The sequence below is a fragment of the Molothrus ater genome, chromosome 23, assembly GCF_012460135.2.
Source record: "Molothrus ater isolate BHLD 08-10-18 breed brown headed cowbird chromosome 23, BPBGC_Mater_1.1, whole genome shotgun sequence".
In the NCBI taxonomy this organism is placed as follows: domain Eukaryota; kingdom Metazoa; phylum Chordata; class Aves; order Passeriformes; family Icteridae; genus Molothrus; species Molothrus ater.
Window position 1 is genome coordinate 774,396 of NC_050500.2, and position 13,791 is coordinate 788,186.

Consider the following 13,791-nt stretch of genomic DNA (forward strand, 5'->3'; position numbering starts at 1 on the left):
ATCAGCTTCACCCTCAGTTTGCCACCTGCCTTGTCCCCACCACTGAGCAGCTCCCCAAGGCTGGCACAGCTGGCAGCCCTGTCCATGCACACAGTGCCACCAAGGACAGGGACAAGGCCACCAGAGGTGCCCCAAGCACAGCAGAACAGCTCTGGGGAGCAGCTGGGCTCAGGACTCTGCTCCAGAACGCCCAGAGCTGGGCAGGAGGCAGGGCTGGGGGCTGACAGCAGGGCTCTCCCCAGCCTGGGGCCATGGCACGAGGGCCCTGGGGGCTTGGGCACAGCCCTGTCCCTGGTGCCAGTGCCAGGCAGGGCCAGGGATCACCTCCAAGGTGGGGTCTCAGCAGTGCTGCTGCTCCTTTCACCTTCCCCTTTCCACTGCCAGGGCTCAGCAGCAGACCTGCCTGCAGGAAATGCACATTTTTCACCCTCTGCAGCTGCCTGGGTTTATTGGTGCTGCTGTGGCCACCCTGCCCTCAGTGCTCTCTGCCATCCTCTGGAGCCATCCAGGAACAGCTCCAGCCCCACAGATAACTCAGTGCTGTCATTCAGGTTAAAAACCACCCAAACAAACCCCAAAGCAAAACCAGAACCCCACATCACACACAGGACAGCATTCTGTGCCACCCACAGAACCACCCTGGGCATCCCTCCCTGATTCTGCAGACTGAGGTGATCCCAAATGAAATTACAGGGATGCTTCAACAGAAGAAGGTTTTTAAACCAGCCACTCCACTCAGCCACAAACCTCCTCTCAAAGGCTAAGGAGGTGTCCAAAACCAGCTGAAAAGGTCACTATTTCTATGTAGCCAAAGATGAAAAGAGGAAAGGCTGAACAATGAGTCTCAGGAGATCTGGGATTCTGTGTGAAGCCTGGTACCAACACCAGTGGCTTTACTGAGTAAAGCAGGCCCAAGTTAGACACGTGTGTTATAGAATAATTACAAACTGCAGTCCCACACTGGGCACTGACCAACCAGCCACTATTAATGGCCAGACAATCAGTTACATCCACTGAGAGTGGGACACAGCAAAGCAACTCCTAGATACTTGTGATTTCTGCAAAATTCATAGAAACTCCCAAGGAAGTCCCAGGAAAAGTCTTTTTCTTAAAAAAAGAATCCTTTAATTCGAAGAGTCCAATACCCAAGATGAAAGAAAGGACTCCTGCTTTTCAGAGGCAGCGCTAAAAACATCTGGCAAGGATCATTTTGTTCCATCTTGGAGGGACAAAACGGGGGAGAACAAAATGACTCCGCTCCAACTTGAGCAGATTAAAAAGCAGTTTATCAGGGCTGAGAGTGGCTGGCACTGCAGCCAAGAGCATCTGTTTATGGTCACTGCTGGGAGGCAGGAGACTGAGCCAAGGGGATCTGTCATTTTAACCCCAAATTATCTTATGTCATGTTCAAACACTGCACACTCCAAAATACAACAGGGACAAACACATTCAGGCTGCACAACCTTGAACCAAAAAACCCCACCACTGCCTCAAACCTGAGTTAAATCAGAGAAACAAGAGAAACAAGTCCCTGAATTCACCTGTGTCCTAAACCTTCACCTTTAAAGCAAGATTTTAAATTTCATTTCACAGGAATAGTATCCAAATGCTCAGAAAATACCCTTGCCCCTTATATGCTTAAACTTCATTTAAAACCTGTTGTAACCGTGTGTTGCAATAATTTAAAAAAAAAAAGAAGGAAAAAAAAAAAAAGCAGAAGCAATTTTGCCTCGTGGGTGACAAATCCAGCCTGTACTCCAGCAGAAGAGCTTCCCAGGGCAGGTTGTGAGTGCCTGCTCCCCAGAGCAGCCATGAGCAGCAGACGTGCCCCAGCTGCTGCGCGGCAGAGCGAGCCCCAGCCTGCTCCTGCTGCAGGGCAGGGACTGGGGGCTGCTCTGCGCCCTGGGCTGCCTGCAGCAGGAAGCACTTGCACAGAGAGACACACAGGAAAAGCCTTCTCTGCATCAAGTTGTTCTTTCATCGTGTTTATAGAGGAGGAAGGGGAAAAAAGCCTATAGAGAGTCCTCAGTGCTGTGCCCTACCCAAAGGTGGATGGAGGTGACAGAAATCCAGCCAGGTTCAGCCAAAGGAAGGAAATGTTCTGCTCACACAGGAATTACCTGGGAGGGGAATGTTTGCCTGGCAGGTGCCATGGGCACCTCTCTGACACCTGCTCACCTCCAGATAAGGCAGACTCCTTTCTGCATTTTGATCAAAAAGTTCAAATAAATGAATTACTGGGAACCACTGCACAATGCAAAGGTTTTTATCTGCTCACACTGATTTGAACAGAACCAGAGTGTTGTTTACCAGCAGCACTGGCACAGGGGAGTGATGTGTGAATGAGTTCAGCATGGACTGGTGCTGCTCAACTGTTGGTCCTGTACAGTTCCTAAAGCAGCCAGGCCGTGCCTCTGCACTCCCCATATTGCCAAATATCCACTGCTGAACCAGCCTGAGCCTCCCAGCAGCAGCACAGCCCCAGCTCCTGTGCAGGCCAGCGGGGCCTTCTCCATGGAGCTCCATCAGATCAGGGGCAGTGCTCAAGCCCTGGGCTCTGAACCTGCCTGAGAACACAAACCTGCAGCACCCGGGGCACAGGCAGCAGCTCACAGGTGTCACAGGTGATAAGCATGAAGAATGGGAGGCATGAAAGGAGCTGGGAGGTATCCCTAGTTCCACCATGCACCTGGAAACAAGCTCTAATTAAAACAAATTACATCCTGAAGAATTGGAAGGAAGGGGAAAGAGGTAATCCTGCTGATTTATGCCTGCAAAAAAAAAAGCTGAAATGAAGGCAGAACAAAGGGAAGAGACTATTCCTCATGCAAAGGCCAATATTCAAGCACTTCCCATGATATATCAGCAATTTCTAACAGCTGTTTGGAGTGGCACTAACTCACCAGACCACCCAGCAGCAGTGCCTGAGCTGGGAGCACCTGCTGGGCACGCAGCCAGGACAAAGCTGTCCCAGGGGAAGAAGGGAATGGCTGCAGAGCCCAGCTGCACTGCCCAGGGCAGCTCAGAGCCTCTGCAGCTCCTGCAGCACCAGCCTGGCCCCACTGCCACCCAGGGCTGGGGCTCTGGGGGCTTTCCCTGTTGGGTTCCTGGTTTTGCTGTTTGGTTTTGTTTTTTAAACCCAATTCACACAAACCTGAGGAGCTGCTTGCTGATGACCTGGCTGCCCAAGCCCTTCTCTTCTGTCCAGAAGGGAACATTTAAAACCAGCGCTAAGGACACAAGCTGCCACCTCCCTGTATTCCTGCAGAGCACTGGGGGATGCCTGCACACTCTCAGGGAGCTCCTTTAGTAGGAATGTGTCCAAAGCTCAGGCCTATGGAGACTCCTCTCTAACCATGAGGAGATCCTGCCAGGCTGAGCTCTGTCATCATTGGCAGGACTTTGTTCAGCCAATGGCCAAAGTGATCCACATCAAAGAGGTGTCCTTGATTTTTTTATGCTCTGCAGGTATAAAAGGAGATGGTTACAGGAATGACACTTGGGGCAGGACACAGACATGGACATGGCACTGACATGGGCAGAATTCTGCAGGTTTATCCATCACTCATTCCTCAGCTTCTGACAAGAATCTCAGGCTGGTTTGTGTTGGAAGGGACCTTAAAGCCCACCCAGTGCCACCCCTGCCATGGCAGGGACACCTCCCACTGTCCCAGGCTGCTCTCAGCCCTGTCCAGCCTGGCCTTGGGCACTGCCAGGGATCCACAGCTGCTCTGGGCACCAGTGCCAGGCCTGCCCACCCTCACAGGGGAGAATTTCTTCCTCTCTTCTCATCCCAATCTCTGCTCTGTTAGTCTGAAGCTGCTCCCCTGTGTGTCCCTCCATGCCCAGGCGAGCAGCCCCTGCCAGCCCAGCCCTGCCAGGTGAGTGACAGTGTGTGCAGGGCTAAGGGCCACCCCCTGCTCCAAGTGTCACCGTGAGCAGCACTCACAGTCCTGTCCCCTTCCCACCCACAGCCTGCCCAGCTCCAGAACAAGGCCCTGAGTGAGCCCAGCTCTGCAGGACAGGGGGGACAGACACAGGGACAGACCCTGGCAATGAGAGCACACACGCACACACACACAGGCGTGAGCCAAGCACAGCCCCCAGGTCCCCTCACCCCCATTTCCATCCAGAGGGACACTGCTGGCTGTCCCACAGGGACCAGAGCCCTGCCCTTCATCCCAGCAGCCTGACCCTGTGCCTGCTGAGCCTCGCAGTGCTGCACAGCTGCCCTGAGCTGCTGCCCTGCACTGCTGACATGCACAGCTGGTGACATGCACAGCTGGTGACATGCACGGGGCAGTGATGCTCTCCTGCACAGCTGCCCTGAGCTGCTGTCCTGCACAGGGCAGTGATGCTGCCCTGCACAGCTGCTGCCACTCAGATGCACCAGTGCCACCTGCACGGGCAGGACAGGCCAGCACAGCCACAGCAGCCGCTGCTCCTCACACCTGGTCTGTGCCAGGCTCAGTGCCAGGCTCAGTGCCCTCCATCAGCAGGTACCACCCATCCAGGAGCCCCATCCTGCTGCATCCCCCTCCTGTCACAGCATCCCTGAGCTGCAGGGCGCTGCGTGCCCACGGCTGCGTGCCCACGGCTGCCCTGCAGCCCCCAGCCCCGCCGGTGCCCGCCGTGCCCCCGGCAGTGCCCGCTGCCGCGCTGGCAGGGCTGGCAGGGCCGGCAGGAGCCCCGGGGCGATGCCCCAGCCCCGCGGGGACCAGCGGCAGTGCCCGGGCTGCCGCTGCCTACCTGCAGGGCCCGAGGGGATCGTCCATGGCTGTGCCAGGCGCCCGGGGCCGGGGAGGATCGCTGAGCCCGCCGCTCCCGGCCCGAGCTGCGCCTTTTGCCCTCTCGCAGCTCAAAATGGAGGCACATGCGGGCTGCCCGAGCTGCCGAGCCTGCACTGAGCTTGTGCTGTGACCTAAGCCCGCACGCAGAACGCACAAACTTCGCCCTCGGACCGGCGGCACTGAGCATGTGCTGTGACCCTCCCTCATCCTCCTCCCTCCTTCCTCCTCCCTCCTTCCTCCTCCTCCCTCCGGAACGGCTCCGCGCGCCGCCGCCGCTCCGGCAGCGAATACGGCGGGGTCCGTACATACAGCGGGGATCCCTCAATAAATACTGCGGGGATCTGCAAATACAGCCCGGGATCCCTCAATAAATACTGCGGGGATCTGCAAATACAGCCGGGGATCGGCTGATAAATACAGCCGGGATCTGGAAATACAGCCGGGGATCGGCTGATAAATACAGCCGGGATCTGGAAATACAGCCGGGATCGGCTGATAAATACAGCCGGGATCCGTCAATAAATACAGCCGGGGATCGGCTGAGAAATACAGCCGGGATCCGTCAATAAATACAGAAGGGATCCGTGAATAAATACAGTGGGGATCCACAAATACAGAGGGGATCCACAAATACAGCCAGGGATCCGCTGGTAAATACAGCAGGGATCTGGAAATACAGCCAGGATCCACCCATGAAAACAGCCGGGATCTGTAAATAAATACAGTGGGGATCCACAAAAACAGCCGGGGATCCGTGAATAAATACAGCGGGGATCTGTAAAAACAGCTGGGGATCTGCTGAGAAATACAGCCAGGGATCCGCGAAATAATACAGCTGGAGATCCGTGAATAAATACAGTGGGGATCTGTAAATAAATATAGCTGGGGATGTGCCAATAAATACAGCCAGGATCTGCTGATACAGTGGGGATCCTCTGATAAATACAGCCAGGATCCGCTGGTACAGTGGGGATCTGCCAATAAATGCAGAGGGGATCCAGGAATAGAGCCAGGGATCCACTGATAAATTCAGCCAGGATCTGCGAGGCACACAGTATTCTCCCATTTAAGGAATATTCAGCCTGCATCTCTGACCCTTCTATTTATTGGGTGATTCCAAACATGCTCTTAGGTACCCATTTACATGAAGGCAATGTCCCCTCCAGCACACACGGCTTTAATTGGGACACATCCCTCTGGTTTCCAGTTTCTGAGATGCCTCCACCTACCATGAGGCTAAAGAAGGATAAAAAGTTCCCCAAATATTGTATTTTGAAAGACACAGTAAGCAAAACAGATCAGGCCCCAGAAGGATCCCTCATTTTCTTGTAACAATCCAGTGAGGAATGTTCATTGTAGCAGAGCTAAATACACAATTTCCTTGTGTTTCGCAAGTTTCAAAGGGCACAGAAAGGACAAAACAACCTTTCCTGGAGCTCTGCGTCCTCCAACAACAAAAGGGCCTCATCCTACACATCCCCCCCAGTGCTGGGGATGTTTCTGCAGTCTGGGTTTTCTTCAATTATTTTGCAGCTACAAACACACAAAAATAGCTTCTTTGCAAACATATAAACATGCTAGAATAGATCCCAAACATGCTGAGCTGCATCTGAGAGTGCTGCAGAAGTTTCTGAGCCTCCCATGGTGAGCCCACGATGTCTCAGGCAGAAATTCCCTTGCACACAGAGTGCCCAGCTCGGGATTGTTGGGGTCCCACCCCACATTGCCCCAGCAGGGCTCACTGCAGCCTTCAGAGCCTTTCTTACCTCAATTTCACACAACCAGGGGCGTTTCTCACCCTCCATGGAACCAAAACACCTCTTTAGGAAAGCAGAGCAAGGGGAAGATGGAACGGACAAACCCCCAGAGCCTGCCCTGAAACGTGCCCCAATCACTTTCACTTCCCACAGCAGAGGAAATGCGGCAGCAGAAACTCACAGCCAGCCACGAGCACCAAAACACAGCTCAAAAATCACCAACCAATGTCCCTGCGGCTCCTCTCGCTGAACCTCCCCCGCTCCAGCACAAAATACAGGCCTGACTTAGAAAAAGAAACCTGGCTGCAACCAAAGGAAGAAAAAGCGACCTTGCAGAGCTGGCTAATTGGAGTAATGAGCTGATCGCTAAGTGCTCTGCTCTGCCCTTTCATTGATCCTTTCAGGCTCAGTCATCCTCTAACACCTGGAAGAATTAACAGGTGCCTCTACCCAGAAAGTGGGTTTAAAACCACACAGACAGCGCCAAAAATGCTATTTCACAGGAGAAATCATCCCTTAGGCACCAACACCGACACTCCAACCCCAAACTGAAGCACAGTGACAAGCACAGGGGTCAGGGAGGGTGCTGAACACCAGAGAGGGGCACCATGAAAACCTCATCATGAAACCCTTAGCAATTAAAACCTCATCATGAAAACCTCATCATGAAACCCTTACCAAGTAAAACCTCATCCATGAAAACCTCATCCATGAAAACCTCATCATGAAACCCTTACCAAGTAAAACCTCATCCATGAAAACCTCCCCAGTGAAAACTTCAACCAGGAAAACCCCACCCATGAAAACCTCCCCAGGTCTTGCCTCGTGGACCACTCAGAAGAAGACACCAGTGATGTTCCAGAAGCATTTTAGAGTATTTTGGGTGTTTGGATTTGGGATATCCCTAGGGCTCAGCACCATGAATTCCCAGAGACAGGGAAGTGCCTGAGGGAGGGAGTTTCAGCAGTCCAGCCCACCAAGACAGCCTGGGACAGCTCAGAGTGAGGCAAGGAAGCCTCATTAATAGGCAATTTCATCATAAACAGCACTCAGGGAGCTCCTCCTAACTGCAGGCACCCAGTGGCTGGCAATGCCCTGGAGCACAAAGATCCAGATCTGCTTTAGACACAGTAAATGCACCAAAAACGAGTCAAATCTTTATTATTTACATGCTTATCTAACCCCCAGTTCAAATGAGACTTTTCTCCAGGATATCTCTGGAAATCAAGGTGCACAGCTGATTGTGTTCAGCGAACAATTCCCTTCAGTGGGCACAGACCTGAGCCAAATTCTTCATCTCTCACCCATGGAAATACCCCCCTGCACAGCAAAGTGCTCAAGGCTGGCACCTGTGGGGCATTTTCTGTGCTAGAAAATCCCATAAATGCAGGAAATAACCAAGCCACAGCCTGGACTGAGCTTTGCCACCAGAGCTGCCCAAGGCTGGCTGAACAAACCCCAGGCAGACTGAAGAGCATGGACACACCTTCCTCAAATATGAACTGATCCCAAAAAAATCCTTCCTGTGCCTCTCTTGGTTCTAGGCCAGCAAGGCATAAACCAGGAACTCCTGATAGGGACCCTGGACAATTATTTACACATGAAAGCAGCAATTTCCACACATTAAAACTTTCAATTTGTTTTCTTAGAAGTGTCTAAATTTCAACTTTGCTGACTAGAATATGCAAATGATTTTTTAAAGTATTTTCAGGAGTGTACAGCCAAGAATTCCTGCTGAAGTCTGCAAGTTTTGAAAAACTTCCATGTTTCCAAGAAGCTGTTGAGAAGCAGCACATTATTTACCCAGAGATGCACCTGGATATCAGGACTCCCTGCATAATTTTATTTCCTGCTCTTATTTTTCTCCTGTATAAACACACACTCAGAAATCTGCAGCTTGTCCCTTGCATCCCTTCCAGCCCAGCCTCCTGCCAGCTGGATGTGAACCTTTCTTCCCCTGAGTGATTTTCATAGAATTAAGGTTGGGAAAGACGTCCAGGATCATCGAGCCCAACCTTTGAGTGAACACCAGCTCAGGTCAGTGGTGAAGTGGAGTTTAAAAGCCATTTTCACTTACCTTGTCTCTGGATTATAGCCCAGGATGTAGAAAAATGAATCCACTCGTGCCTTGAACTCTCTAGCAGCAAATATGTCAGAGAAATGGGAGATGTTGCACTTCCCTCTGCAAGGAAGAAAGAGGAGAAAATGGCATTAGAATTCTAGCTTGAGTAACAGCTACTTGAATTAAGTGCCACTGCAATCTGGGGAGAAGCCACAGGCATCCCTGCTCTCATAAATGTCCAAAGCACCATAAATACAAAAATCCTTTAACAAAAGTGCTTTAACAGAAGTGTGGGCTCTTCCCACGGTGCCAAGGGAAGGAGATGCAGTCACAGTGGCTCAGATGCTGCTCTGCAAACTCTCATTAATTCTCCTCCCAAACTCTCATTAATTCTCCTCCAGCCAGCACAGTCCTGAGGAGCCCAAATACCCTCAGCCCAACAACAGCTCCAAATGCAATGCTGACAGTCTCCAACGTGCAGAGCTGTTACAGGCACAGTCACAGCCTCCAAAATTCCCCTGTCCAAGGTCTGAGAGGCCCCAGCACACCCTGAGTGCCAGCCTTGCTCTCTCACACTCATTTCCTCCCTGCAGGCTGACACTGCTTTCCAAGTTTGGTCACTTAGAGAGACTGAAAAAGAGCAGGGGGGGTTTCTTTTGATATTTCACATTTTAAAAGTATTTTAGGGAAAGAGGTTTGGCTTCCTTTCAATAATTCACCTGGCAGCTAATTGGCATGTTGCAGCTAAGCTGCGTTGTCTCTGTGGATGGCAGCAGCACCTCCTGTTCCCAGCACTCCAGACCAGGAGTTCTGCATCTCACCAGGTAAAAAGCACATCATGTTTGTTGCACACCTCCACAGAGATCTACAGCTACCCTCTGGTTAAATTTTTCCACTGTTTAGAGCAGAATATTGCTGGTTACAAGCTCTGGTTTTTATTCCCCAGTTTGTCATCAATCCACTGTGTGTCCAGAGCCATTTGTTTGCAGAGGGCAGAGAAATAATCTGGCATTATAATAAATTAGAATCTCATGTTAACCTTTCATGCATCACGACACACTGTGCCTCCCCCACGCTCTCTGCAGGAACACCATGTGCAATTATCCTTCTGCTCATCCTCTGCACTCCCAGGTTATTTCCCAAGTTTGTTTGGCACACACGGAAATTCCATTTTTATCTTTCTGTTCCTATCTTTTCTTTTAAGGGAAAAAGAACTGAGAGGATGTGGCAGGGGAGTGAGAGCAGTCCCAGGGAAACTGCAGCCACAGAGCTGAGTTTGTGTGCTTGATCTCCAGGTTTCCAGCCTGGCTCCTGGTGTAACACTGGGAGTCCCAGGGGCTCCCAGCACACCCTGCAATGCTCTGAGTTTATAAGAAAGGTTTAATATGTAAATCAAAGGCTTTCCCCCACCAGAACAGAAGCCAGTTTGTCTTGAAGTAAGTGGCTTCAGCAAAGTGACTCTGAACAAAAAATGTCTCCAGATGGCTGTGGTGAAACACCATCTGAGCTCCATTATCAGGGAGATTATTCAATTTGCATCTTGACAATATCCATGCATGTTTGGCATGCTGAAAATCAGCTGACAAATAATGCCTGGCTGCTGGGGCCTGAGCACATCTCAAGGGAGGGCGTCCCCCCAGCCTGGGCAGCTCCAGAAGCCTGGAGGGTGGCAGGGCAGAGTGAGGGCACACACCAGGGATCTCCCTCAGCCTGGGCTGAGCTGTGAGCAGGGACAGCACCCAGAACAAGCCTTTAATGCAGCCTAGCAGAGAGCCAGTGCTGCACGAGGGGCTCGGAGGGAAGGGCAGTGCTGCATGCCCTGGGCTGGCAGGGGTGGCAAACAGCTCCTGACTGACTGCCTGGCACAGAGAGGAGCCTGCAGGGCTGCCAGTGCTGCTGCAGGAACCAGCCAGGCCCTGGGCTGCCAGGGATGGCAAACAGCTCCTGCTGGGCACCACCGAGCGCCTGGCATGGAGAGCAGCCTTGCAGGGCTGCAGCTCCCTGCTGCACCAGGGCACACAGCACTGCAGGGAGGGGACACAGCTGGGCTGGGGCAGTGACCCCAGCAACCTCTGTCCCCCCCTGGCTGTCCCCACAGAGCCCCTGACGCGTCTGTCCCACCCCAGGGCATCCCCCAGGCTGTCCCCAGGCTGTTCCCCAGCCCCAGGCTGTCCCCAGCCCTGTGCTGACCCCAGGCTGTCCCCACATGTCCCCAGCCCATCCCCGCAGACCCAGACTGTCCTCAGGCTGTCCCCAGGTGTCCCCAGCCCATCCCCGCAGACCCAGAGTGTCCCCAGGCTGTTCCCCAGCCCCAGGCTGTGCCCAGACTGTCCTCAGGCTGTCCCAAAGTGTCCCCAGCCCGTCCCCACAGACCCAGGCTGTCCCCAGGCTGTCCCCAGCCCGTCCCCACAGACCGAGGCTGTCCCCAGGCTGACCCCAGGCTGTCCCCCATGCCCAGGTGTCCCCGGCCACCCCCAGGTGTCCCCACCTCAGGGCAGCAGCGTGGTACGTGTCCACGTAGTCGGAGATGAAGAGCTCCCGGTTTTTGATCACGGGGTCTGTGATCACCAGCTCCCGTCCTGAGTCTGCAGAGACAAACAGCAGCACAGCCCTGACACAGCAGCTGGGCCAGCAGGGCACAGCCCCATGCACTCTGAGGTGACAAACACTGCTCGTGTGGGCTGCAGGAATTATGTGGAAGAACATCACTTCTATTCTCATCCATCAATTCTCCCAGCACTTCTGAAGGGAAAAACCTTCTAAGGGCACTGGGACCCATCCTGACCACTGGGAGCACTCACTCCCGGGTGGGAGGAACCAAGGAAATGAATCTGTTTGGTTTCCAGGATAAGGTGTGGGCTCCTGTGCATATTTAATGTCAAATCTTCAACAAAATCCTGACAGTGGTAACTGCATTGTGCTCTGGCTTTGAGGTAAATATTGACATTCCTGTTCAAACACAGAAAATTCTGAGTGTTAACAAAAGAACTGGAAGACAACTTTTTCCATGACTTCTTTCTAATACCTTTGAGGAAGACACAAAAATACTTCTCCACACACAGGAGACTGCATTAAAAGCAGCCATGCTATCAAAAATACTCTTTGACACTGTGCCTGTAATCTCATTGTTAGAAGCTTCAAATAAATTAGTAACAGAAATGTTAGATTTGTGGAGCTCTTGCTAAAAGCACACACAGGATGTCCTTTATAAGGGGAGCGTGTGCTCAACTTTGTTCTGTCAGGCACCAGAAAGTTGCTGCATTTCACATTTCAATCATCAACTTTTATCAGCACGGTTCACCTTGGAGTATCTTCAGAATTTTTAACAGTTGCCTCAAGGAAATTTCCTGGTAAGAACAGAAGCAAATGTTATGTCTTCCCTGGAGGCAGGAGATAAATGACACTGGGATATGTACTAAAGTTCCTTCTGCTTCTATGCAAGCCAAGATCACACTTGTTTTTGCAAAGAGAAAAGGGGAAACTCAGCTCCAAGTGCTTCAGTTCCATCCCTCACTGCAATATTAATCACAGTGAATATTCACTGCAAGGGAGCACGACTGAGAGACAGAGTTCTCAAGGCGCTGTTCATGGCAGAGCCACAAAAACCAGAGGAGATCCCCAATTTCTGCAGATAATTTGGTGCTCAGTTCATCATCAGCACAGTGGCCAGAGGCCTACCAAGGATCCAGGGTGATCTTGCTTTTCTATTCTCCTTTAAGGAGATAAGAGTAATAATCATCATCATACTCATAATAATGATAACAATTTTGTCATGCTATTATTAATGTTGTTGCTGTTGTTGTTAATTATTATTAATAGTGCAGCCCAGCACCTCCAGCACACCTGGAATGGCCCTGATTACAGGAACAGGACACACAGCAGTGACAGCAGGCAGGTAAGGAACCACCAGGCCTTGTTTAACACCATGTCCTGGTTCCGCACCCCTGTGCAGAGGTGTGGGGGACTGGGACAGGGCAAGGCAGGGCAGGCTGGCCCTGTTAAAGCTGGGACTGGGACAGGCTGGCCCTGTTAAAGCTGGGACTGGGACAGGCCAGGCTGGCCCTGTTAAAGCTGGGACTGGGACAGGCCAGGCTGGCCCTGTTAAAGCCAGGATCAGGCCAGGCTGGCCCTGTTAAAGCTGGGACTGGGACAGGCCAGGCTGGCCCTGTTAAAGCTGGGACTGGGACAGGCTGGCCCTGTTAAAGCTGGGACTGGGACAGGCCGGCCCTGTTAAAGCTGGGACTGGGACAGGCTGGCCCTGTAAAGCCGGGATCAGGACAGTCTGGCCCTGTAAAGCCGGGATCAGGCCAGGCTGGCCCTGTTAAAGCTGGGATCGGGCCAGGCTGGCCCTGTTAAAGCCAGGATCAGGCCAGGCCGGCCCTGTAAAGCCGGGATCAGGACAGTCTGGCCCTGTAAAGCCGGGATCAGGCCAGGCTGGCCCTGTTAAAGCCGGGATCAGGCCAGGCTGGCCCTGTTAAAGCCGGGATCAGGCCAGGCTGGCCCTGTTAAAGCCAGGATCAGGCCAGGCTGGCCCTGTAAAGCCGGGATCAGGACAGTCTGGCCCTGTAAAGCCGGGATCAGGCCAGGCTGGCCCTGTTAAAGCTGGGATCAGGCCAGGCTGGCCCTGTAAAGCCAGGATCAGGCCAGGCTGGCCCTGTTAAAGCCGGGATCAGGCCAGGCTGGCCCCACTCACCGTTCTCGTTGTGCCTGTCCTGCACCAGGTGCTGGTACACCGAGTCGGGCACCTCGGACTGGCGGTAGTACCACTTCACGTTCATCAGCAGATGGTCCCTCTTGCTCTGAAAAACAACCCCGGGGTGTTACTGAGAGGGAAATCAGCCACAGCCCCACAGCCCTCAGCAGGAAACCCCCCAGGTCAGACCCAGAGGGAGGAAAGCATTTCTGCAGCCTGTGCTGGTGACAGATTGATTTCCAGCCCAGACAAAGGCAGGGAGAGCCTCCTGCATCAGTTGTGTCTCTGCATCTGACCAGCAAACCCCAATCTACTCGCTCATGTTAATTAACCCAAGGGAAGAGGCAGGGATCAGAAAAGGATTGCAATTTTTGGCCTCATGCAGGCTGCTGATTTCCACAAATAAGAAGTATTTATGGCCAAACATGCAAAAGAGAATATCCACAGTAACACCATTCAGTGCAACCATTCTGAGCAGTGGGAACCAAG

At 52.6% G+C, this 13,791-nt stretch overlaps 1 protein-coding gene across 4 annotated transcripts in view; it reads right to left on the bottom strand.

Moving 5' to 3' along the window:
* RERE (arginine-glutamic acid dipeptide repeats) overlaps positions 1-13,791 on the bottom strand; it is a 116,367-nt gene that overhangs the window by 76,085 nt on the left and 26,491 nt on the right. For 3 of the 4 annotated variants that reach the window (XM_054517131.1, XM_036396124.2, XM_036396123.2), the window contains exons 3-5: positions 13,303-13,408; positions 11,098-11,194; positions 8,625-8,729 (exon numbers count right to left, since the gene is read on the bottom strand). In XM_054517131.1, coding sequence (XP_054373106.1) covers positions 8,625-8,729; positions 11,098-11,194; positions 13,303-13,408 — 308 coding nt within the window. Of the gene's footprint in view, positions 1-4,749; positions 4,882-8,624; positions 8,730-11,097; positions 11,195-13,302; positions 13,409-13,791 lie in introns of those variants that run through there. The other variant, XM_054517132.1, reaches the window with a different exon arrangement.